This window comes from Rhinoraja longicauda, chromosome 2, assembly GCF_053455715.1.
Source record: "Rhinoraja longicauda isolate Sanriku21f chromosome 2, sRhiLon1.1, whole genome shotgun sequence".
NCBI lineage: Eukaryota > Metazoa > Chordata > Chondrichthyes > Rajiformes > Arhynchobatidae > Rhinoraja > Rhinoraja longicauda.
In genome coordinates this window covers 90,383,673-90,410,124 of record NC_135954.1, presented here as the reverse complement: position 1 = coordinate 90,410,124, position 26,452 = coordinate 90,383,673, and the positions used below count along the sequence as shown (strand labels likewise).

The 26,452-nt window shown below is 41.0% G+C and overlaps 1 protein-coding gene across 3 annotated transcripts; it reads left to right on the top strand.

Annotated features, from left to right (window-relative positions):
• Positions 1-1,580: 1,580 nt before the first annotated feature.
• Positions 1,581-23,482, top strand: nr4a3 (nuclear receptor subfamily 4, group A, member 3). 3 transcript variants are annotated; one of them, XM_078429151.1, is made up of 8 exons: positions 1,581-1,944; positions 5,600-5,767; positions 8,616-9,466; positions 12,084-12,213; positions 12,830-12,990; positions 14,614-14,813; positions 16,873-17,051; positions 22,472-23,482. In XM_078429151.1, exons 3-8 carry the CDS (start codon positions 8,618-8,620, stop codon positions 22,723-22,725), a joined length of 1,773 nt encoding a protein of 590 aa, XP_078285277.1. In that variant the 5' UTR covers positions 1,581-1,944; positions 5,600-5,767; positions 8,616-8,617; the 3' UTR covers positions 22,726-23,482. The 3 variants fall into 3 exon arrangements, with proteins under 3 accessions (XP_078285277.1, XP_078285288.1, XP_078285299.1); XM_078429162.1 differs by lacking the exon at positions 5,600-5,767; XM_078429173.1 differs by lacking the exons at positions 1,581-1,944; positions 5,600-5,767 and adding an exon at positions 5,803-5,838.
• The last annotated feature ends 2,970 nt before the right edge of the window (positions 23,483-26,452 follow it).

Below are 26,452 nucleotides of genomic sequence, written 5' to 3'. Positions count from 1 at the left end.
CAGATACAATTTCTTCCCACGGACCAGTAAGCATAAAATGAAGTCTATCATTTAGTGCAAAAATATTTTTTGAATATTAAGGTTAAATCTGCACAATGTTTTCAGTTCTGTAAAAATCTGATCGACAAAGTGATGGTTAAAATGTGTAATTGGAATCCTACCCGGAAGTTAACCTCGTGGTGCCTGCGTCCTACGTCAGCATGCGTCTCTTGCGTGTGACCACGCTCCTTGGTCATAATCTGCATGCGTGCGTAATAGGAACGTTCCCTTCCGTCTGCCTATTTATAAAATGGAACAAGGGTTCACCACCTCCCTCACCTGCCAAAAGCCTCGGGCACAGTGCACAAGCTGCCAAACCGCAACACTTCCAACACAAGATTCTCCTCGAATTGGTCAACCGCCAAAACGCAATGATGGAATTAAAACATTCACCTCCCCCCCCCACCCACCCACCGCACTCGTCTCAAAAGCTTGCCTTCGGAATAATACAACATCGGAACGTCCCATGAAGCAATAACGCGAACGTATCAACTTTGTAAAAGCAAAGGCGTGTTGGCAAAATTACAAGAATGTTCCGATTGTTTAAACACAAGGGTGGAATCCAAATTATTTTCAATGTAATACATTTCCCATTGCTTGATTTATTCCAACTCCTGTCTTATTCGTCATTGCGATAAATTACAGCTTTTGCATCACCTCTTCTAAAATACTATACCCACGTTGAACCAAAAATGAAAATTTAGATATAAAATATACTATTATTATTATTATTATTAAAGGCACTGCAATTAAAAGTGTATAACAGTATAACTGTAACTGTAAACAGTATAACTGTATTTATCCAAGAAAGGTGGAAAACTGCACACAAGCGGATTAAAAGGCATTATAAAGAATAGACGTAATAATCACTCCATTGGTATAATCTGAAATTAAACTGTGTAAAGAGAGAAACAGCATTTCTGAACATCGACAAAAAGAGATTGCTACGACTAAAAATAGCGATCCACAACTATATTTGGTTCCACTGGATCACAAAATAGTTCCTAAAATAAACGGTACGCCCCAGAAATGAATGAGATCTGCGCTCTCTCAATCGATGGATTGGCCGGTGTGCTAAATTTAGCAGCAGCGTGCGTCAATGACGTGCGTCAGCGGGGCGCTCTCACGCGCACGAGTTGCAGACGGCCCTCCCCTCCCCTCCCCGCCGCGCCCGGCGACCGCAGCCTCCATTGGCCGGAGTCCGGAAGGTGTGGCCGCGGCCGGGGGAGGGGGTCGGCGTTCCATGGAACGTCCGCCCGGCACCCCGCCATTGGACGCCCGCGGGCGATGTGTGGGGAGGGAGGAGGGGGGTTTGCATCGACAATGTCAATAGAGGAGCGCTCCCCCTTTTTCAGCGGCTCTCGTCATCGTCCCAGCGCGTTGCACGCGCACTCTCGCGGGCGCGCGCTCGCTGCATTCCAACAACACAATGGAGCACAGAGGGCAGCTGACGTGTCGCGCCGTGACGTGTACGGCACGGAGACGTCACAATTGACGTCGGCTGCATTCCAGCCGCTCTTATGGAGATGCCGGCGTTCGACCAATCGGCGAGCAGCTCCTGCAACCCCCGCCCCCTCCTCAAACATAAATGACGCTCACAAAGTCAGGGGATTGTACCGATATCTGTCCTGTCTGCACATAAACAAAGGCACATTGCAATCGGAGGAGCGTTCACAACACAGGAAAAAAAGGGGCAGAGGAGCAGTTTCAAGCACTTTAATCCACTGATGAACCGCGTGAAGGAGAAGAAGACTCCGGACCTGCACCAGAACTAAATCATTCATTGGGAGTGATATTTTAAAGACAACTGTCTCTGGATAATACCCATGATTATTAAGCTTGGACATCTCGCAACTTGGAAGGCTATTTGATTACATGTAAAGACGGAACCGTCACAGCAAGCAAGTACGTATCAATAAGTTACTAACTGGACATCATAAAAGTTAGAAAGGATATGCTGTAGGACGAGCAATTCAAAGAGAAGTAATGGTTTTGCTTTGTTAACGCTGATTGGAACATGCCATGGAACTTGTCATTTTATGCCGTCCCCTGTGCCTTGAGAATTTATGGGTTAATCAACTGCTTTCCGCGTGTGTGACAATCGGAGATCGGCGGGTATTAAGGTATTTCTGGTAGTTGTCATGGTAATGCAATGCTGCAGACTGGGTGTTTGGTATGGTGTTGTGAATAGATGCGATTTGCCTTACACTTTTCTGTGTATATAAATAGTTCTCGTGAAAGTGTAAGGATATTTAGTGTCTATTTGATTCCACTGCAAACGTATTGTGAAGTGGTTATCGTGCCGGTTTGTTTATAAAGCTGATATGTAGTGCCTTGGAATAGAATTAACGCTGATTATTATTCCGCACGTTGGTTTGGGACGTGGTCCTAAATATTCAAAGTTTCAGTTAAGAAATATCGCCGCGTAATTGTAGACTCTATTTATCCGACACGTATGATCATCTATGGATCTGGTCTAAGTTTTGTCTTCAAATGTTTATGTATTTTATTAATAGTTTCGCTTTCAGAAACGCGTCTGCTTAACTTTTACTTTTAGTTGAGTAATATTTTGTAACAGTAAGATAAGCACGTTTCTTGTAGATTGGGTATTTAAATTGGACTTTCCAGTACTGGAATATTGAAATACATTCTTATTGTCGAAATTAGAAAGTGTAAGGTTGCGAGCGGACGATTCAACAGTCCAAATGTTCAATTGACAGATGGCTGTAAATGTCATATTTCAGTGAAGGCCGAGCCCCGGCACGACACTGTCAGTTTGTGAATCTGCGAAAGTCATTAAATGGGGACAGGCCATCGTATATAGTGCCATAGAATATATTAATTGGGAAATCAGCAATCAAACATCATTACGCAGTCCCTATAACCCCACGGTAACTATATATTCCATTGTGCCATTGTACACCTGGTGGATATCTTGACAGGTTTCTTTGAAATTGAAAGGACAGTAATGTTCAGTGCATCGTATCTGCTGGAAGTAAGGTAGCGGATTGGGAGACTTTAATAATTTTCTGGGACATGCTTTACGCAACTAGGTGACTTGTAATTGTGTTACAAGTATGGCCACTCAGCCATGAAAACCTCTTGCTCCAAGGGCATGTGACGCTGATTCAATTTGGTTGTATTTCATACGTTTAGCGCATTTAATTTCTCACAATTGTTAATTATACTTCCCTGCCACGGGCGGTTGTCTGACGCCCAGCGAAGCTTGTGTCTTGGTCTTTTTGAAAGAGGGTGCAATAAGTTTTCTCTCACAATCATACTCGCACTCGCACATAATTTACGCTAAATTAAGATATCCCCGCGGTTTGTATTATGGCCCGGCTGCTGTATGGGAGAAGGGGGCAGCTGGTAATGAGGAGAATGTTTAAAGAGAGCTTGCCAGTTCTCTAGGTAACCAGCTGATTTAGAGCATTCCTCTGAGGGAGACATAATGTGCAAAAGAGTCAACCAATATATCGTTAAATGTAGTTTTGACGGAGTGAGGTTTTTTTAAAAACTCAATTGCAAACTATTAAGAACATTTCAAGAAGTTAAGGAGGGGGCGGTCTGGAAAAAGAACGAATTCCCTTTAACGTGAATGTAAAGGATTATAGACGACAATGTAACCCCGAATACGGTATGTCCTTTCCTATTTCCAGGGAGGGTTTCCTGTAGGCGCGGGTGACGGTGGGTGTGAGGATGGCAGGGATAAAACTTGCACGAAAGCGCCTCGGTGCGGTTTCGTACCCGGGCCAGCATTAAACTGTCCAGGGAACTGTTCTCTGAATACCCGGGCAATCCTGATAGGGAAGAATTACATTTTTCAAGAGATGGGAAAAACGTACGGAAGAGAACGTCTTTTGGGCAGTCATTTCAATTAGGATCTCTAATTCTCTCCTGAGATGCTGCCTGGCCTGAGCGAGTTACTCCAGCATTTTGTGAAATAAATACCTTCGATTTGTACCAGCATCTGCAGTTATTTTCTTACAGGATCTCTAATTGGTTTATATTTTATGGGTGCTTTAAAGTTGTCACTAAAATCTTAGCCTTCGTCATATAAAGTAGACACAAAATGTTGTAGTAACTCAGCGGAACAGGCAAAGCATCTCTGGAGAGAAGGAATGGGTGACGTTTCTGGTGGAAACCCTTCTTCAACATCCTTGTCGACCCGAAACGTCACCCATTCCTTCTCTCCAGAGATGCTGCCTGTCCCGCTGTCTGTCTGTCTGTCCGTCTGTGTCTGTCTGTCTGTCTGTCGGTTTGCTGCCTGTCTCGCCGAGTTACTCCAAAATGTTGTGAACCAGCATCTGCAGTTCCTCCCTACTCTTATAAAGGAGTATTCACAAAATGCTGGCGTAACTCAGCAGGTCAGGCAGCATCTCGGGAGAGAAGGAATGGTGACGTTTCGGGTCGAGACCCTTCTTCAGACTGATATTATCTTCTAAAAACCTTCGATTTGTACCAGCATCTGCAGTTATCTTCTTATACTACTTATACAGGAGTACGTTGATTGGCACTGTTTTGGCTAGCCAACCGGTAGATGTTTGTTAAATTTAAATGTTACCGTGTTATGTCCTTGTTAAACTTGCCATAAAGATAAAATAAAGACATCTCTTCAACTTTGGAAAGTTTCGAGACGGGCGTCACATTAAATAAATTGTGAGGGGGCGCTACAACTCCACCAGCCGAGATCGATTCCTGGCGATGAGTAGGACAAACGATGGCAAAGGTTAAATGGTCCGCGCTTAATATCGCCGTGGGCGTTTCTGTGAATGCGTTTCAACCCATTGATTTAGTAAAAATGCTCGGTGATCAGCAGGCATGTCGGACAGTCGTGTTTCTTCCCATAGCGACACATTACATGGAGAGTATGTGCAGCGACACTGGCACTTAACCCTAGATACCAGAGACTGGGCCACTCTGACATCCCAGCGAAGGCAGGAAGCACAAGAGTAGCTGATATTTGCCAACTTTCCCTAACCATCGCTGTGCAACTCTAGTCGAGGGACAGTAACTATTTCGCCGTGGTCTCTGCACCAACCGAGAGTAGGGGGGCTCGCTTCGACTAGACTGAGTTGAGTTTCTATTCGGATAAGTTTCCGCTGTACTGAATCGTCGTTCATACATTTGTGAAGAGGGGCTGGTATTTTAAGTTGGTGCAAAATGCAGTCAATTTGAGGCAGTAAATTTTCTTGACAAACATTTTAGAATATATCCCACGTTCGTTCTTATGTAGGTGGTCAATTTTAGAGTAGGAAGGAACTGCAGGTGCAGGTTTAAACCGTCTGAAGAAGGGTCTCGACCCGAAAGGTCACCCATTCCTTCTCTCCAGAGATGCTGCCTGACCCGCTGAGTTACTCCAGCATTCTGTGTCTATCTTTGGTCAGTTTTTTAGAGAATTGTTTTCCTGGTGTTTCTATTGAACTCTTGATGTTGTGTGATCTTTTGTGAGGGGTCCCATTCTCAGATGTCTCAAATCTGATTTTCCTTTCACTGGTCTGGACAAAGGGAAGGACATTTCACAATTCCTCCAACTCTGACGCCTTGTTGTTCTCTGCAGATCTTGGTTCGCAAGAACTTCCCCCAGCGAGTCCGAACGCCGACTCAGTGCCTCCAAGTGCCGAGAGCGGCCAATCCACAGACTACGCATCGACAGCGGCCGAGCCTCTGGCAGCCCACCGAGCCAACATTCAGCGAGCCACATATCTCCCTTCCTCAGCACACACAGGTACACACTGGAGGCTACATGGTTGTATGTAAACAGCAGCATACACCCACAAGTGTATTACACACGTGAAGGTTCGTTGCAAAATCAGGAGATTTTCCATGTGCCTTGTTGTGGGGGGTGGAAACTGCTGTTCAGGGGCACATCCATCACTTTATTTTTCGTTCTCGTGGCATTCCGTTATTTCTCGGCTGTTTACTTTCCTGTCTCGCATTCATTCTTCTGTTTGTTTTCCCCATTTCCACTTTAATGTCGTATTTATACTTTCTCAGTGGATCACTTGGAAATGTGGTAACATTACTGGAAATCGTTGGATTTTCTGGTCTTAAATCTAGAGGTCTGGGAGGTGCGTTGGCTAGGGGTCGACATATCCTAAAATCTGACCAAGAAAAGAAGAACAAAAGTATCCTGAAAATAATCGCCGCCCCTCTATGTAGAAACAAGCACGTATACAGACAGGGCCCTTATTATTTTATTTTAAGTAGAAACGTGCCTATTATATCCAACGGTCAGATACATAGACAATGGCGGGACTGTCAGATGGTGAAAGACTGGAGCGACTGGGCTTGTATTCACTGGAATTTAGAAGGATTAGAGGGGATCTTATAGAAACATATAAAATTATTAAGGAATTGGACACGCTAGATGCAGGAAACGTTCCCGATGTTGGGGGAGTCCTGAACCAGGGGGCCACAGTTTAAGAATAAGGGGTAGGCCATTTAGAACTGAGATGAGGGGAAAAAATGCCACCCCAGAGAGTTGTGAACCTGTGGAATTCTCTGCCTCAGAAGGCAGTGGAGGCCGATTCATTGGATGCATTCAACAGAGAGTTAGTTAGAGCTCTGAGGGCAAGCGGAATCAAGGGGCATGTGGAGGAGGCAGGAACGGGGTACTGATTGTGGATGATCAGCCATGATCACATTGAATGGCGGTGCTGGCTCGAAGGGCCGAATCCTGCACTTATTTATTATCTATGTATCCATGACACAAAAAGCTGGAGTAACTCAGCGGGTTAGGGGTCTCCGTGCATGAAGAACTTTATGTATCTATGGACTTTGTGTATAGCACCCTGCATACATCCACGAGTTTAAATACGAACAAAGCTCTATTTATACAGAACTTTATTCAAAAATAAACGTAGACAGATAAACCCTCTAAATGTCACAAGAAACAACAGAGGAATATACAAACCTAAATGCGCAGACGTCCCTATAGCTGAATATAACAAATGCGCAGACAGACCTTTTGCTCCGATTATGTATCGATAAAGGCGAGTGAACCGACTGTAACATAAACCAATAACACCTGAATGGCTGGTGTAGGAAGGAATGCAGATGCTGGTTTACACCGAAGGTAGACACAAAGTGCTGGAGTAACTCAGCGGGTCAGGCAGCATCTCTGGAGAGAAGGAATGGGTGACGTTTCAGGTCGAGACCTTTCTTCAACACCCTTCTCGACCCGAAACGTCATCTATTCCTTCCAGCCTGAATGTCTGGATTATCTTGTTAAATCAATTTATCTACAATTGTTTATCTAATCTACAGACCCATCTCCAGTTATTTGTTCTTTATGAGTCGTTCTACCTGGTATCGTCTATTCATTCCTAGTTAGTCCAGGAATTGTTGGATATACGCTGTCTCTTTTATAGTGGAAACTAGAAGTAGATTTCGATAAATATCTTGTCGAAATATGACGTTCTTTTGCGCATTTCTTGCTAGAAATCCTCTTTGCTCTTAACTACACTTGGTTGGTGATTTCGCTTCTGTCAGGATCATTTCGAACAATCTATTGCTGAGTAACGCATTGGTAAAACTAAGATCATATGACTTCTGTTTAGTCACACCCTGCGAACGGTTTGGTTGACAGGGGGCAAAATTCATAAGGAGCAGAATTAGTGTTAGGAGCAGAATTAGGCTATTCGGCCCATCAAGTCTACCCCGCCATTCAATCATGGCTGATCTATCTCTCCCTCCTAACCCCATTCTCATGCCTTCTCCCCATAACCTCTGACACCCGTACTAATAAAAAAAAATCGTCGTTGTGACTAATTTCAAAAATCATTGCACGTTTCCGAAGTCCGGCTCTGTGAGCTTATCTCATCACTAAACGGAAATCTTTAAGTGATCTGGCAATATTACGCAGAAGATAATTTACTTTATATAAATGTTAGTACAGAGTGAGCAATAACGCCCCTTCCCCAACGCCGGGCGCGCGCAGGTATTTTCTAATACTTTTTTTCGCAAGTTTTCTGAGAGTAAAGGACATACGTAGGGTTATGCACCAGGTTACGATATGTGCAAAGCGCAGTGTCATAGATGCAGTTATCCGCCGTTTTGCATTTAAGAATAAGCTCGGTTAAATTGGAGGCTATGAAGAGTTATATATATATAATATATCAGTTACTACCAAATTAATGCCGAGAGTTTTAACCTTTGAATACAAGGAACTGCAGATGTCGGTTTACAAACACAAAAAAAAAGCCCACAAAGTGCTGGAGTAACTTAGCGGTTCAGGCAGCATCTCTGGAGAACATGGATAGGCATCGGCTGCTGATCTGAATTATAACTTTTAATGGGTGAATTCCATAAATGAGGATTAACTACAAGAGGAAAATGTGCCAGTGAGATGCAATTATTTTCATAGGATGTAATGAGCGCGTTAAAGTTAGAAATATACACCTGATCTGTCTGGTTAGTTTTCATAGAATAACGATTCTTTTCTACAACAGTGTGAATGTACACAAAGCAAGCGGTGTAGATGCTAATTAAAAATAAAACGAATGCAAGAGATTATAACAAATTAAATCTTAGTGTTCCCACATTTTAATTTCGTAATGTTTGTTTCTCCTTAGACATGCCCTGTGTGCAGACTCAGTACAGCTCGTCGCCACAAGGTGCCAGCTTTGCAGCCCAGAGTTATGCTTATGGTGGAGATTACAGCTCTGACCTGGTGCACACTGAATCCCCCTACATGAAGTTTGGCATGGACATGGGCAGCACTGAAATCACAGCCACTACGTCCTTGCCCAGTTTCAGCACCTTCATGGAGACTGGCTACTCGGGCAGTTACGAGTTCAAACCATCGTGTGTGTATCAAATGCACTCTTCCTCATCGCACAGACCCCTCATTAAACTGGAGGATGCCTCCCACCACAGCTACCAGCCACCGATTCAACATCAAACCGAGGATATCATGCCGTCGACCTCCATTTACTTCAAGCAGTCTCCCCCATCAACTCCCACAACGCCGCAGTTCACAACTCCGCAGTCGTCCATATGGGATGAGCCTCACACGTTGCCTCCAGTGGCCCAGACTTGCATGGCCTCGGGTCACATCTTGGATGCCTCATCTTTGAAGAGCGCACCGCCGCGGTTTCCAGTGTTCGCCTTCAAGCATTCTCCGCCACACACTCCGGCCTCCAGCAGCCACATGTGTTACGAGCCCACACTGAACATGCCCATAGGAGCCGAGAGTGCGTCTGCACAGTCCGTCATGGACACTCATCAATACCCGCTACACTTGGTCAAGGGGTCCGGTTTGGGCTTCCACCCAATGGCTGTTGGCCAGAGTAGCCAAAGCCTACCCTCTCCCCCGAACAGAGGGTCATCTTCTGCAGAGGGGATGTGTGCTGTCTGTGGAGATAATGCAGCCTGCCAACATTATGGAGTCAGGACCTGCGAGGGATGCAAGGGGTTCTTCAAGGTACCGCTTCTCTTAATGTTGTCAAATACATCCCTCAATCACGTATTTTGCAAAGGAAGTTTTTTTTAAACTGTGTAGTTGCTTGCAAAGGTAAACAATAGATTACACAAAAAAAAACAACACAGCTTGTGGGCAAAATCACGTAATACCGCTGTGGTGTACATACCATTCGAATGCTGACATTTTAAGATAAGTTGAACTTGTTTACTTTGGTGAACCGGATTGCGAGGGGATGCACCCAGTGCTTTTAGAAGTGGTAGCAAGTCCTCAGTGTAAGTTGCAACGAGAAGAATCTCAAGGCCAATAGCATGTTGTTGGGCGCTTGTGACTACAATCTAATGTTAAATTTAAATCGGCCCTTCATTTTTCAAATAATTTTTGGATATATCATGCTGGAATTGTACATTTTTATTACTGCTTGTCATCTTTCTTATCGAATGCAAATACATTCCAGGAAATGAACAACGTTTAAGAGGTAGACACACAAATGCAGGAGTAACTCAGCGGGTCAGGCAGCATCTCAGGAGAGAAGGAATAGGTGACGTTTCGGGTCGAAACCATTCTTCAGGCTGATGTCAGGGGAGGGGGCAGGACAAAGATAGGATGTAGTCGGAGACAGGCAGAGGTGTTTAGACAGGCATATGGATAAGCAGGGAATGGAAGGATAGGGACCATGTACAGGCAGATAGGAGTAGTTTATGGCCTCATGTTTGGCACAGACATTGTGGGTCGAATGGCCTATTACATGTTCTATAAATGAAATATTTAGGGAGAAAACACACTTGTTGACGAGGTTAGGGTTCATTGTGCACCAACCATCACCACCAAAGCAGGAAAGTGGTTTGACAAGAACTGGTTGAGCAATTCCCCATTGGCGACCAGTTTAGGGCCACCTTGTAGAAAGGTTGTGAAGGCATTTGAAAGGTTCTAGAAAGTACCAGGAGAATGGTTCTTGGCTTGAGGAGCAGAGTTACTAGGACAGGCTGGGCCTACTTTCTTTGAAGAGAATGCCTAGGGGAGATGGGATAAAAGTTTATAAACTGACGAGAGGTCTGGACAAAATGAATAGTGGAAGGCTGTGACCATTATTGGAAGGGTCGTGGTCTAGCAGACACAGGTATAAATTAGGGGGGGGGTGGAAAATTAAGAGTACATGAGGACAAACCTTTGTAGAATGCACTGTCTGCAGATGTGGTGGAGGAAAGTTCCATTGTGGAACTAGACAAATATAGGTTATGGCAAAGTCAGCAAGGATATGGAGAAAAGGCTTGTGGGTTGATCTGTTACAGCAGGCACCAGCATGATGGGTAGAATGGTTTCCTCTGCTGCAAGCATTCTCTATGCTTTATGAAAAAGCGCTTCATGAATAATATTACAAATGACTGCTGCGGTCTGGAAAGAGAAAATATTTCACAGTAATTTAAGATCTGGAAAGAACGCTTGGTTATTACAAAATGAATTACTAAGATGAACATGCTAAAACACTAATATAATTGGAAATGAAATACCAGAAATAAACGAGTATCACCAAAATAGTAAAATGCCATACAGCGTTTCTCCACCTTATTGTAGAAACTGTGTCTTCTGCTAACCTGTAACATGTACACCTGAACAACGTATTTGGAAATCTATCTTATTCTTCATATTTGCACTTATCGCAGCCAGAATTAAGTCTAATAGGATATGAAATGCACTAAACAGCTGCGCTGTAACTTCAGACTGGCTGGAATAATACCTCATCTTAGGTGCAAGGGCCGAGTCTCACTTACAAAATTGTGAATCAGATGTTTCATCTTCGGACAGAATAGAATGAAAAAATCTCCCAAACAGTTCATTGTTGCCAAGAATTAATTAACTTAATTTGTCAATTTAACCTATCTTCCTACATTTATAACAGAACTGTTTTTGTTTGTATAGACACAGTGATTCAGCATTTTTTCAGCCTGATCAATAATCCTGTCTAAACAAGCAAAATGGAGATTCCCTAATTCCAGACTATGTAAACAAAAAGTCTATTCTCTGCCCAGAAGCAGGTTTAAATTCCGTACAGCTAACTTAAACCGTTAGCAGTAATCTAGCTATATCTTGCTTTTTGTAAAAAATGAAAGATGTATAGTATTTAATTAAAATTTGACACTGAATGTGATTTGAAATGTACTGATCACTCTTGATTAGCAAAATCCAGACTAGTTTCATTTTTATTTTAAAGCTCTGCTAGTTAAAGAAACGCTACTACATACCATTTCAAATTTCTTTAATAAGGCCAGTAATCACCCCGGGAATAAGCCAAGTGGAAAATGATCCCCGAAGGTATATTAGAAGAGAGGGATATTATGCTCGGCGGTATAATGTGATGACCCGGTAATTTCAGAAATAATTCTATCATTTAAAGCTGCCTGTCTCTTGAGAGTTTCTCCGCCACGAATCTGACTGATTCTCATTGTCAGGAGCTAACACCAGTAAAATTGTTTTCCTGCAGGCTAACGTGTTAGGAAATTAATTTTATCTAATTATCCGAGTAGCTTTGGCGCATTTCATATCATAATTAGAGTCAGCTTTGTCAGCTAAATTTTGCTCGGGAAACATTCTGTATTAACATTTGTTTTTCTCTTTGCAGAGAACGGTGCAAAAAAATGCAAAATACGTTTGCCTAGCGAATAAAAATTGTCCTGTGGACAAGAGGCGGCGCAATCGATGCCAGTACTGCAGGTTCCAGAAATGTCTCAGCGTAGGGATGGTCAAAGAAGGTGAGTGCTGTCAACTGTCAGAGTACAACAGCAGCCTCCCAGGCCGATCTAATCCACTCTACCCTCTTGTTGTAATGAAACACTAAAGGTCAGACCGTGGGGGTTAACATTTGCTTGTCGATGATTTGCCACTGTTCTGAATGGGTGTGCTAATGACAATTTAGAGTAACAGATGGATTAAACAGGATAATGCCAATCTACAAGTTTTAACAGTCTACTCTGTACATTTCCTGTTTTCTTAAAAACATCTTCAAAAGCATGCTGCAAATAGCTAGTAGGCCAGGAAGGTAATATAGGCTATTCGGAATGTACCAGAGAGGAAATCCAAATAACAAAGAGCCAAACCACAATCCATTCTGATTATATATCAAAGGCAACATAACTTTAATGTTTTATCAAATTAAAGATCCCTAGTTTTGAAAAGGCTTTACAAAAAAAATTACACTGTGCAGCATAAAATATAATTGCAATACATTTAACCCACATTCCAAACAATGTGGATGCTAATACGGAAAATGATATATCTTAACTCTATTTGAGTTATTTAATTCTCAATCTTTATGATATGTGATTTGTATGTTGGAACTGTTTTTTGACTTGGTCTCTCTTTCTCCAGTGGTCCGTACTGATAGTTTAAAAGGGAGAAGGGGTCGACTGCCTTCCAAACCAAAGAGCCCTCTCCAGGAGCCATCCCCACCCTCTCCTCCAATCAGTTTTATGAATGCCCTTGTGCGGGCACTTGTGGACTCCACCCCCAGCAGTCACAATTACTCCCAGGTAAGCAACGATCTGTACAAATGTCAACATTGTGAGAAAAGTACATTGCATCTAATACCACTGGCAACAAAGCTGCCATTGTGAAACGAGAGGTGCATTACTTTTTTAATTCATTGATAATTGCTAGTACGTGTTATTTTGTGATCTTCTATCAAAATCCTTAAAACCCTGCGCTTCTGATTTAGAAATACAACTGTGTTGTCTTACGTTGCATTGTAGAACGGAATGAATATACATTTTTATGGAAAAGTAGTCATTGTTCCTGGGTCATTTGGTAAATGTCATGGTATCTAATAGCTTCAGTTTCACTTCAGTTTATTGTCATGAGTACCGAGGTACAGTGTAAAGCTTTTGTTGCTTGTTATCCAGTCAGTGGAAAGAGAATACATGATTACAATTTAGTGATTACAGTGTATTGGTACATGATAAGGGAATAACGTTTAGTGCAAGGAAATGAAATAACGTTTAGTGCAAGGTGATGAAGCAAATGTTACACAAATCCATATGATCCCAAGTTTATAAACAAACATTTTCTCCGGTTAGCAGGATCTTTATCATAAAAGATTTAAGATTTCAATTAAATGATCAGATGGGAAGTAGATGGTTGAAGTTCTTTATGTATTCTGCATTAACCCTGAAATACATCTAGAAGTATCAATATTTCTATTATTTTCCGCTGAGAAGTTGTACCATTTTTCCACATTTGATGTCTTCAAAGTTTATTTTATTTGCAAGAAAAAAGAACAATTATTTGCATAGGTGCCCATTGTTAATTGTTTTCAAAGACAGAAACCGAAGTGATTTTTGTATTTTAATAGTAAAAAAAAAACCTTTGCCCTGGCAATGAAGGACAAAATTGTTCCAGTAAATTAAAATCTACGTCCAACAATAAAACTTGCAATTAGTACAAATGGATTTTAGATTTTTTTTTAGTGTTGGAATTTTTAGGGTATTTTGAAATGGAAGCTCAGAATCTTTAATGCTCTTCCTACTGTGCTTGGTGGTGTCTGGCATTATCTTTAAAACATATTTCTTCAGAGATATTTTGTCATTTCATCAATAGTCTTATTGACAATTTAAAGTTTACAGAATGTTTCAATTGAATACAACTTGGAAATTCTGATAATTTCCTAGAATATTGTTTGCTCAAATCAGTAGGCATTGAAGCGTCTTTTGCATCTGAGTAGACGATGAATGTCTGTGTAAATGTATATGATTGTCACATGCTTCTGGAGATTATATTTCAATTCAATAAGTTTGTTCAATTATCGTTAACAACTAAAAACTGTTTTCTTAAGTACAATTTGGATTTGTTGTTTATGCCCTACAATAATGCTTTATGATGTACCCGAAACTGATTTCTAATAATATTGAAAATTATCTCCTTGAAAAACTGAATAATAGAATCAATTTTCTATTATTAGAAAAAGGATTTCCAATAATAATGAAAATAAACTCCATAATTCTATAGTGAAATAGAATGTTTTGTAGCTCAAATCCTTTTTGCTCAATAATATCTTTCAAAAACCTTGTGAATCTCTTTATTACTTATTGCAATTTTGCCTTTTGGAGAATTAAATTTGCTTTCATGACTTTGACCGACATATTATTCCTTACTTGCAGTTCTGTGCTACTGAACAGCCAACAACTGGAAACGATTCTGAGTATGTGCATCAGTTCTATGAACTCCTTGCTACCTCGATGGAGGTCACTCAGAATTGGGCTGAAAAAATACCTGGATTCAGTGATCTTCCGAAGGAAGATAAGACTTTACTCATTGAATCTGCCTTCCTCGAACTCTATGTACTGAGACTTTCTCACAGGTAAATTTGATGGTTTCCAAGTGTAAAATTATATTTTATAAGAAGTTTTTCACAATATCAGATTAGAATATACCCTTTAAATGACAATGCACAATTTATTGATGCCCCTCCCACTGAAAATAATCTTCTGCAACTAATCAGTGGTATATGGAAGATATTTTTAAAGGATATGCATTATTTTTTATATACAGTAAACTCTTGTGAGAATGGGCCGTAGAGGGGGGAAATGGTGTCCGTTATTGACGATTGTCTGCTATAACCAAGTAAGGTATTATCATTGTACATCGTTGGACAAAGAACGGCAGATGACAGTCAATACACAAAAGGGCACAAACTACTCGAGTAACTCAGCATCTGGAGAACATGTATGGGTGACATTGTGACCCTTCATCAGACTGATTCAGTCTGCCGAGTTACACCAGCACTTTGTGTTGTTTTACCTTAAAACGAGGTGCCAATGCCGCTGGTCTGCACCAGCAAGTCCTTCTTCACCAGCTATCACAAGGTCTGGTTGATACAGCTATTGTTGCAGCTCACATTGTAGCTCCCGGCCATCAATTCTTTGGTTAGGCCGCTGCTAACGACAAGATGTGCTCAGTCACCATGGGGCTCTCTCCCCTCTCACCAGCTGCCACTACTTCCTGTCGGCCGTCACTTAGTCTGCTCCCCGCTCCACCGCCTCCTCTTCCTCCCTCTCCCCGACAGTCACCAACATCTTCCAAGATGGAGTATGTCGGCGACTCCGGCGGAGAAGGAAGAGGCATTGGCTATGGAGAGGGGGCGAGGCGGAGTGGATAGAGCGTCGCGAGGAGGAGCAGTGGAAGGGGGAGCGGACAAAGCTACGGCTGACAGGAAAAAGTGGCAGCTGGTGAGAGGGAACCCCACAGTGACTGGGCACGTCCTGTTGGTGGCAGTGGCCTGAAGAAAGCGCTGTTGTCAGGAGCTACAAAGTGAGCCACATTCACCGGACTGTGCGGTGAATGAAGAAGGGCTCGCTGGAGGACCTTGTGAGCCAGAGGTGGCATCAGAAGCCGGGCCTATAAGTGGCCAGGGTAGCTGTGTGAGCCAGGGGGTGGCATCAGCAGGTCCGTCCGCTATCACCAAAATCTGTTATGAAGGCGTCCATTAAAATGAGGGTTTACTGTATTGGAAATGTGCAGTAAATCATTTACCAGGTAAGGAAAATAGATCAGAGATGGCCTTTTTATTGCTTCAACTTTAGTACATTGCATTGCTGGATTTGTTGCAGTAATTTTACTTGCACGCATAAATGGAATTTCTTCCAATCTCCTTGTAAAGTTATGAAGCTTATCAGCTATAACAAATATTTCTAACATTAATTGTCATGAGAGCATGTGAGATGGTCATCCCATTTAACTAATTTTATTTTCTGTTGTAAATTGGGAGATTACTCAAAAGATTTGTATCATTCCTTTCCTCTTTGTGTTGTGTGGCAGATATTGAGCAAAATTTTACTCTGGAGTTTCTCTTTGCTTCGTATTTTGTCGCTTGTTTTAATCAACGTCGGCTTGAAATGGATCTCTGTGGCAAGCAAAGTGAAAGCAAAACAAAATAAACTAGGCAACAAATAATTAACTAAGGAAGTGTTGTTCAAATTAAACCAAATCATTGTTTCAAATTTTCTAAAATATGCATTATAGTTTCTATCTAAAGCAATTAGATGTTGAATAATTCAGGAAGTGGATGCTACAGAACAATCTAACTTTGATATCTGATGCAATATCTTTTTTTTGTGCTAAATTTAAGATGCTGTGTGGCACCACATACTTTATTCTCCAGGATTAGAAATCGGGCCTTTTTCAAAGCCCATTTGCCAATACTGTGTCACTGTCTATTTCTATAGATACTACCTGTGAAGAATGTAATGTACATCAATGTGTTGTAACCAAACAAGAATTGTAATAGCACCTATATTGGTCGAATATGTTTTAATGGTTTCTGTAATGGTACAGAATGTGGAATGTATGATTATATTTGTTAAAAATTGTCATATAATGGACACAAATTATAATCCTGTAATTTTAATAATTATTTACAGATCTGTCCCAGCAGAGGACAAGTTTGTGTTCTGTAATGGACTTGTTTTGCATCGACTTCAGTGCCTTCGTGGATTTGGTGACTGGCTTGATCCAATCAAGGAATTCTCTACAAATTTGCAAAGCCTTAACTTTGATGTTTCAACATTTGCTTGTCTAGCAGCTCTCGTTATGATTACAGGTAGGATTTTCCAACTTTTTTTCAGGATCTTCCATTGATTCTCATACTAGTTGTCACAGTCTCCTCACTCTCTATCTTAAGTTAAATGTTAAGGTTGTGAAAATCAGTATTGTTTTTGATATTTAAAAACTTTGATATCTGATGCAATATCTTTTTTTTGTGCTAAATTTAAGATGCTGTGTGGCACCACATACTTTATTCACCAGGCCAGTCTCTAAAAAGTTACTAATTTTGAAATTGAAACTACATACATATGGGTAGCATTCAATTTTTTTTTTCTCATGACATTATAGAGCTCAGGTACCACAGTAAGTACTAAACAATTTGCAATATTACCCAGAAATAGTTCTCAGTTATAGTCTCAAAATTACACTCCAATGTGGCTTATACATTAAACACTGATTGATATAAGAATATTCTTTCTATTTGTATAGGATCTTTGATGAGGAATTTGGAATTAATTCCACTATCCTGTTCTCTCCCTATCTCTGCTTCCAACCAATTATCTTTTTTTTTCTTTAAGAGATGCAGCTGTCTCTATTTTAAATTGCTGTGTCAACCAATAAATATTTTGCAGAAAATTAGGCGATGTGAAATTATCCTAATAGTCAAGGATGTGCCTATGATGGATCTTTCCATCTTTTCAGCTTAACAACAAATTTAGTAAGATAAGGAATGGGAAACATCAATACTGCTGTGTTCATTTCAGTAGCAAGTGTACTAAAAGTTGGGCAGCATAGTGTCACAATTGATAGAACAGCTGCCTCACTATCTCCTGTGCTATATGTGTGAACTTTGCATGTTTTCTTTGTGACCAAATTGGTTTCTTCCTGGTGCTCCAGTTACCGACACCCCCCTCCCCCCCCCCGACCCCCAATCTTGCCATATCCCAAAGGTGTGCAGATTGGTGGGTTAAGTGAATTGCCCCCAGTGAGTGGATGAGTGGTAGATTCTGTGTGGGGAGGGGGAATGTAGTCAGTTAAGTGAGAAATCGGGTTTATACAGGATTCATGTAAATTGATAGTTGTCATGGATTTGGTGGACTAAAGGATCTGTTTCTGTGCTGTATGACTCAATGCATGTAAAAGATTGCTTCATTTTTGTTATAAAAAGTCTTGGTTCACACAGTAAAAATCAATCCCATATTTTTCTTAAATATAATTTTAGATTCAACAATTTTCTGGTGTTTTGAGATTATATCTTTTAAAATTGTATTCAATGGGTGGTGGGTATATGGAACGAACTGCCACGTGTGGTAGTTGAGACGGGTATTATTGGAGCATTTAAAAAATGTTTGCACAGATACATGGATAGGACAGGTTTAGAGGGATGTGGGCACTTAGAACTAGGTTAGATGGGACATCTTGGTCAGCATGGACGAAGTGAAGCAAAGGGCCTGTTTCTGTGCTGTATGACTCTATGACCTGTGACAGCACCCTCTCCCTTTGGATGTCGCTCTGATCCCTTTAACTGGCGGCAGGCCAGACGAGGCCAATTCCCAGCATTATTGCTATGGGTTGGCCACTTGAACTTGGTCAGCCTACTTTCTATAAACCTAGGCATTCGAGTCAAAGAGACTAGACTACCTGGAAAGAAGCCCTAGACTGCCAGCGCCTCTACCTGAGGCTAATTCTGAGTGGCCAGGACAAGCCTGAGATGCCAGAACCTCTTTCTGCCCAAGACAACGAGGGACTGTGCTTGCACAACCACAGAGGCAACAACAAGCCGCTAGGATAATCCAGAGATAGCTATTGTCACCTCTCCAAGCCAAAAGGTGAGCTGCCAGGAAGTCTATCTGTACCATCAGCCACTCCACCCGAGGCTGGGGCAAACTGCAGGAAGAAGCCTGAGATTGCCACACCTCCTCCTTTGAAGACCAAAACTAAGCTGCTGGGACAAGCCCGAGATCGCCAACATCATTGCACATGTGCTCTGACAGTGAGGGACAGCGCCCCCATGTGGTCCTGGACTTTCTTACCACTGTAAATAGAATAAACCATATGGGTTCACCCGAGTGTGAGTGTCAGTGTGGTCACTATCGAACCACCATGTCGTTCCCTTGACGCCACAGACTATTATGTTAAATTAATTCAAAGTATTCTAATTTGGAAGTTTTTTAACTTTCACTTATGGGTTTTTGAATGTCATGCCCACAGCAAATCCCACAGTCCCTCATTTGCACCATCTTCTATTCATTATGTCCATCAGTCTTCCTACTGTCTCAAGAGTCGACAGTCAAGAGTGTTTCATTGTCATATGTCCCGAAACGGAACAATGAAATTCTTTCTTGCAGCAGCTCAACAGCTTCTCCCCTACAACCATTAGACTATTAAACATTACAAACTCCAAATAAGCTCTGAACCATATAGACTTGAGGCCATTATCTTTGTCTTTGGACAGTTATTGTTTGTATGTGTGTGTGTGTATATATATATATATATATATATATATATATATATATATATAATAACAGTGCAAAGACAAAAATAATACCCCAATATCTTCATTAATGGACATTTCCGTCATCGAACCAGGCCATGATGCATACAGTCACCATGCTCTACTCTACAACTGTAGAAGTTCAAGAGAGTATTCTTTGACATACCGAATCTCCTCAAACTTCTAAGGAAGTAGAGGCATTGATGGGCTTTCTTTACGACTTTACAATTGCATCAATGTGCTGGGTCCTGGACAGATCTTCAGAGAGATGCACACCCAGGAACTTGAAGTTGTTGACTCTCTCCACCGCTGTCCCGTCGATGAGGGGACGTTGTCTTGGTTCACCCAAGGCTTCTGGTTGGGCAATACTGGGAAGGATTTAGTGGGAACACACTCCTCCACACATTTCCTTATGAAGTTGTTAACAACTTTGGTGTATTCATTCAGGTCCTCTATTCAAGAAATGTCTGTAAAGCATGCAAAATAATTACATGGCCAATATCATTTTCTAGCACTATGTCCATAGTCCTAGACATTACAGGGCTTCAAATACACACCTTATTACTTACATGTGACAGGCGGTTCTACCTCTATTATTCTTTCAGGTAGTGAATTCCAGGCTCTTCCCAAATTCTGGGTCAAAAATATGTCCTTCTACCCATTACTAAAGAACATAGCAAAGGACTGCACAGGAACACGCCCCTCAGCCCACAATCTCTGCGCCAGACATGATGTCAACATAAACTAATGTCATCTGCAGGACCTCGTTCTTTCATCAACCAACATCTGCAGTATTCATTTTGACCTTGACCTTTTGACATTTACCCTCGTCCTCAAGTTTTCTGCATTCAGTCAGTGATATCCTTGACCTTACACCAGGGAGGCAGCATACTGACCTAAAATCAGCTCTGCAGCATCATTAATGTAGTATGTAATCCTAAGGTATTTTAGAGGAGCATTATCAATTAAATAATTTATATTGAACCCCCTTGGGAGGAACAGGGCAGACCTTTTGGAATGTGGTGATTTGGGATTTAAGGAGTATCTGAAAGGAGGAAAGAAAGGCATAGAACTGGGGAGTATCAGGTAGGGCGTTAACTGTCTACTTCCTGAGAATATATTTTACTATTGCCTTGGAAGAACTTATTCTCCCTTTGTTCCACCATTACTCATTCCCAGTTTCAATGAAGGGTCCCAGACCTGAAATGTTAACTGTTTCTCTTTCCGTAGATGCTGCTTGACCTGCTGAGTTTCCAGTACTCTCTATTGCTATTTCAGCATCTACAATTATTTTTGATTTCTGCTCCCCATTTCCCCTGCCTTTCAACACCCAACCCTGCCATATTAGAAACATAGAAACACAGAAAACAGGTGCAGGAGGAGGCCATTCGGCCCTTCGAGCCAGCACCGCCATTCAATATGATATTGGCTGATCATTCAAAATCGGTACCCCGTTCCTGCTTTCTCCCCATATCCCTTGATTCCTTTAACCCTAAGAGGTATATCTAACTCTCCCTTGAATACATCCAGTGAATTGGCCTCCACTGCCGTCTGTGCAGAGAATTCCACAGATTCACAACTCTCTGGATGAAAAAGTTTTTCCTCATCTCAGTCCTAAATGGCCTACCCCTTATTCTTAAACTGTGTGCCCCGGTTCTGGACTCCCCCAACATCGGCAACACTTTTTCAACATTCCAATGTCTGCCTCATAATATCATCATCCTTGTTAGCCCCCAAACAGAACATGCTGCCCTACAGGATTTGTGGAGAGAGAAACCACAACAATGTTTCAGGTTGCTAAACTTTCATCTAAATAATTCTTGACCTGAGATGTTAACTATCTTTCTGTATCCACATATGCTATCCACCCTGCTGATTACTTCCAGCATTTTCAGTCTTTGTTTCAAAATTTTCATTTCTACATTATTTAGTTTTCCCTATATTTTTGTATGTAAAATTCTAATTGGAATGTATTTACCATCTGAAAAGCAGGGGAAATGAGGGAATGAACATTAAAAATCAGATACTGTAAATCTTAAATGGAAATAGAAAGTGCTGGAAACACTTAGCAGATCAGTGAAAAGAGAATCAGTTAACATTTCAGTTCCGGGACCCTTCGTCAAAACCAGGAATGGGAATTGGTGGAACAGAGGGAGAATAGATCTTTGCAAGGTGACAGAGTAAATGAAATACATGACAGAGAAGGGTAGGAGAAAGTGTTCATAAATTAGTTCTACAGCAGTACTCGGCGACCAGAGCTGTCAATATACTTGGGTGACAAGGACAATAAATATTTTTTTTAATTATGAAAGGCAAAGTGCCAACTTAAGTGGCAAGCAAAGTTTTAAGTGGGAAGTAAAGTTGCGAATGTGAGGTATATGATCTTAATCTAATGATATTCTTGTGAATGTTGAAATCATAAGATCACAAGTTATAGGAGTAGAAGTAGGCCATTCAACCCATCAAGTCTACTACACCATTCAATCATGGCTGATCTATCTCTCCCTCCTAATCCCATTCTCCTGCCTTCTCCCCACAACCTCTGACACCCGTGCTAATCAAGAAATTGATCATCAAGCAGATTGATGACGGGCTATCTCTTGAGGAGAGGTTATGAGTCACCTTTTCTCACGTGGACATTAGAAGAATGAAAGGTGATCTCATTGAACTGAATACGATTTGATAATGTTGGATGCTGAGTGGCTATTTCCTTTGACTACGGAGTCTAGAACTATGGATTTGATCTCAAGATAAGAGGCTGGCCTCTTAACACCGGGACCAGATCTGGAACCAAAATCGAGGTTCTGGAAACTAATAACGACTTGCTAATTGAATGTATCCATAAAATGGTATAATTAGGATTGAATATTTTGAAAAAGTCCTAAATTAAATGCAAACAAACCGTGTGGATATTGCATATCTATTATGAGAGGAAAATATTTAACATATTGACAGTAATATTATCTGTTTTGTCTGCACAGATCGCCATGGGTTAAAAGAACCAAAGAAAGTGGAAGAGTTGCAATCCCGGATCATTGGTTGCTTGAAGGAACACGTGTTTAACAGCCCTGGAGAAAGCAAAGGGCAGGCGTTACCCAAGATAGTGGGGTTCATACCTCAGCTGCGCTCCCTCTGCACACAGGGGCTCCAACGCATTTTCTACCTAAAACTGGAGGACCTGGTGCCACCCCCAGCTATCATCGACAAGCTGTTTCTGGATACACTGCCTTTTTGAGATGTGTTGCCTCTTTTGTTTTTCTTGACAAATACACACTTCTGCAACCAAGTGGATTGTGTTTGGGAGGGAGGGGGGGAGGGGGGAACAGCTGGTGCTCTGGCCTCTGTACTCAACAAAGCAGCTCTTAATGTCCATATCCAAGAATATTTCCTGGCTCTTTATTCTGGAGGATCCTACACGTTAAACGGTCCGCTTGCTGCTTTTGGGAATGCTAACACAGCTCCTTGGGAACGAAACCTGATTGAAATGGTTATCTGACTTTTTTTTTCAATCTGCAAACATATCTTCCCAAAATTCTTGGGTGACTGATATAACTTTTTAAAAATGTTAACAAAAACGTTGTTACAAAGATAGTATGCTTTTTATTGTGATTGATGCCTTTAGTATAGCTCCTGATGTGTCATATATACAGCAAGCGGTGGTGCAAGGAGTCATCTCTGTTGAAGAGTTCTGTTTTTAGAATGCAGTTATGAAAGCCCATCGGCTCACATGTCCAAGTGCAATTTTTTTGAAAGTGCTAGAAACTTCAAGAAGTTTATTTTGATGGGTTTTTTTTTTTCAAACTCTAATTTATTGTAATACTAAAGGAATTTGATGAAATACAAGAAATTATTGGCACTAACTTTACTGACAAAGTTACCTGAACTTCATTTATAGTGATAATGTGTACCAATTTAAAAGTACAATTGTTGCAGGGACACTTTCTGAACCAGAAGAGCATCCACGGATGCTTAGAGAGAGGAATATATGGGAGTCAGGGGTGGGTGGGTGGGTGGGCATGGGAAACCCAGTTAAATTTTTACAATCTTTTACAAAATGTTTTAAGGATGATTGTGTACAGTTTGGACAGAAGGATATCAAAATAAAGGAAAGACCAGATCTACTAAGTCAGAATTAGTTGTTCCACCAGCCGACTTTACAAATCCAGCAGGTCCTACTGAATACTGTAGTTGTAAGAATGTCGGTGCTAGTAGGATGCAGCCAGCTGCATTAAACATTCCGTGTTCGTAAAAGTTTTTTGTATGATGTTTATACTGTCGATGCCATATACTAATACAAAAATACTTTTGTTGCATAATGTCTTTTTCTATAAAGATTACATGCATGTTATTGTAATGGCTTTTGCTTGTATTTATTGCGACGATTGTTGGTTGCTCAGAGTGACTCTGCAGGCTGAATTCAGGAACCTTAGCTGTTAAAGGGGCAGTGCCTTGCTTTTGACAACAGAGTGAATTCACAAACCATCTCTGTGCTCCCTTAGCACCCAATAGTGTTCTATTGTGTTAACCTGTGTGTTTTCAAATGTTGAGTACATTGTACATAGATATGTAAATTAAAACATTAAATTGAATAACATTTTATCATAAGACACTTGACTTTGGAGGATTCTCTGAAATTCATCTCGTGTGCACAATTTATGCATCATTTCTGATTATGGCACTTTACACCTATCTCTTAACTTATATTTTAGTTTTTATTTAAACAAAAGTCAAGACAATGAACGAAAATGTTTAAACTTGTTATTAATTAGTTTAGTCACCTTCAATACATTATTTCTCTATTACCTCTGTCTACAGATGTCCCTTCACCAGGAACGTTCACCGATAACCACAAGATGTAATATAAAAGTAGCCAAGGAGGTATCTAAGATTTATTAGGGTAACTAGATTAGTTCACTGATGCTTGACTGCTGGTCAAAATGTGCCTTACAGGATCTCGCAGACTAGAACTTTGTGTTCTTAATATCTTAACGTAAATACAATCAGTGTTCATAGATGGGGTGCATTCCATAAATTTTAGTATAATTATAATCTCTAAACTAAACTAAACTCAAAGTGGCACCTCACCAGCTACCACACATGTTCTGTATGGTCAACAGGCTGCCTGCATTGACACCACCACCCCTGCCAGTGGGCTGGATGCCAGAAATTGTGCCAGAGAGCACAATGAACGAGCAGCGTGGCCCAGGGGCAGGTAGCCAACAATTTCAGAGCAATAAATGATTGATTATTATTATTATTTAAATCGAACTATGGGCCTGCTGGAATTTCTATTTTTAACAACTTCATTCTAAACACTGCACTGTGAAATATTTTATTACTAAGGATTACCTGATCTGTGCTTTATCACTTTCTAATATTGTATTCATTTATAAAATTTTAAATGAACGGCATATCATACAGGTCAATATATGGAATATAAATGTCACGATGCACAGCTTGCCAAGTGAAATTTAAGTTAAAATTGTTTTAATTTTGTGTTCACATTTATTATTCTTTAACCTTTGCTCTTCCTTGTCTTGCTCTGAAGGAATCAGATTACACATTCCATAAAGTTAGTGTTTTTTATCTAGATTCTCACAATATTTATACATCTCACATTAGCAACTGACGATGGTATTTCTGATAATATGTGATAGAAAGCATATGAATATCACCCTGTTTAAAAATTCAGTATCCGTCTAACGCAATGGCTCAGCTTATTCATAGAGGAGTCTGTACCTATGAGACCACACCTGGAGTAAATGTGCACTTTTGGTCTCCTTGCTTAGGAAAGGATATACTTGCTTCAAGGGAAATGTGTCATAGGTATATCAGATTGATTTCTCAGCTTGCAGGGCTGTCGTATGAGGTAATGTTATGTCAACAAGTTTGTATTGTGAGATGTATGTTAGTATGTATCAAAGATTGCGTGTTACATACAAAACAGGCTCACTGTAAATGTCTTTTTCAGAAGGGATGTAACTAGTGTAGTGGAGTGCCCCAAGCATCTGTGCTTGGCCTTCCATTATTTATACTATTTATACTACTAAGCTGAAGCGGGAATGGAGGGTAAGGCAGCCAAGTTTGCTGATAATATAAAAATAGGTGAGAGGGCATGTTGCAATGAGGATATTTGGATTCTGCAAAAGGGTATAGATAAGTTCAGTGATGGGTGGAAACGTGATGAGTGGAGTTAGTGGTTGAAGGTGTGAGGTCATGCACTTCAGCAAGAAGAACTGAAAGGCAGACTGTTGTCTTGTTGTCTTTCTGCAAATGAGTGGAGTACAGAGGGCTCTATTTGCTCTTGTGTATGAATTCCAAACATTAGCCAGGGAGGCAAATACTTAGGAAAGTAAATGGCATAATGGGTTTTGTTGCAAGAGGGTTAAACTTAGAAATAGGGAAGTATTGTTTCAATTGTATAAGATGTTGGTGAAACTACACTTGGGTTTACAGGGCAGTTTTGGTCTCATTGTTTGAGAAGGGATATACAGTATACTAGCATTGGAGGCAGTCTAGAAGATATTCATTAAGCTAATGCTATGGATGAGAGCGTTGTCCTGGCTGGAGAGGCTAAAGAAGTGGATCTGTATTCTTTAGAAGAGTTTAGGAAAATGCGGCCTGATCTTTCTGAAATATATTGGTCTCTAAGAGGCATGAGTGAGTACATGATGTAATGTTTCCATGAGTGGGGGAACCGCAAACAAGGGGACAAAGTTACAAGATGAGGAGAAGGTCATTATAACTGAACATAGAACAAGACAGCACAGGAAACAAGCGCTTTGATCCACAATACCTATCATGAACATGATTAAACTAATCTGCTCTGCATGCACATGTTCTCGTATCCCTCCATTCCCTGCATATCCATTTGCACATCTAAAACCTCAAAAGCCTCTATTGCATCTGTTTCTGACAGCACATTCCAGGCCCCCACCACTGTGTGTGTGTGTGTGTGTGGA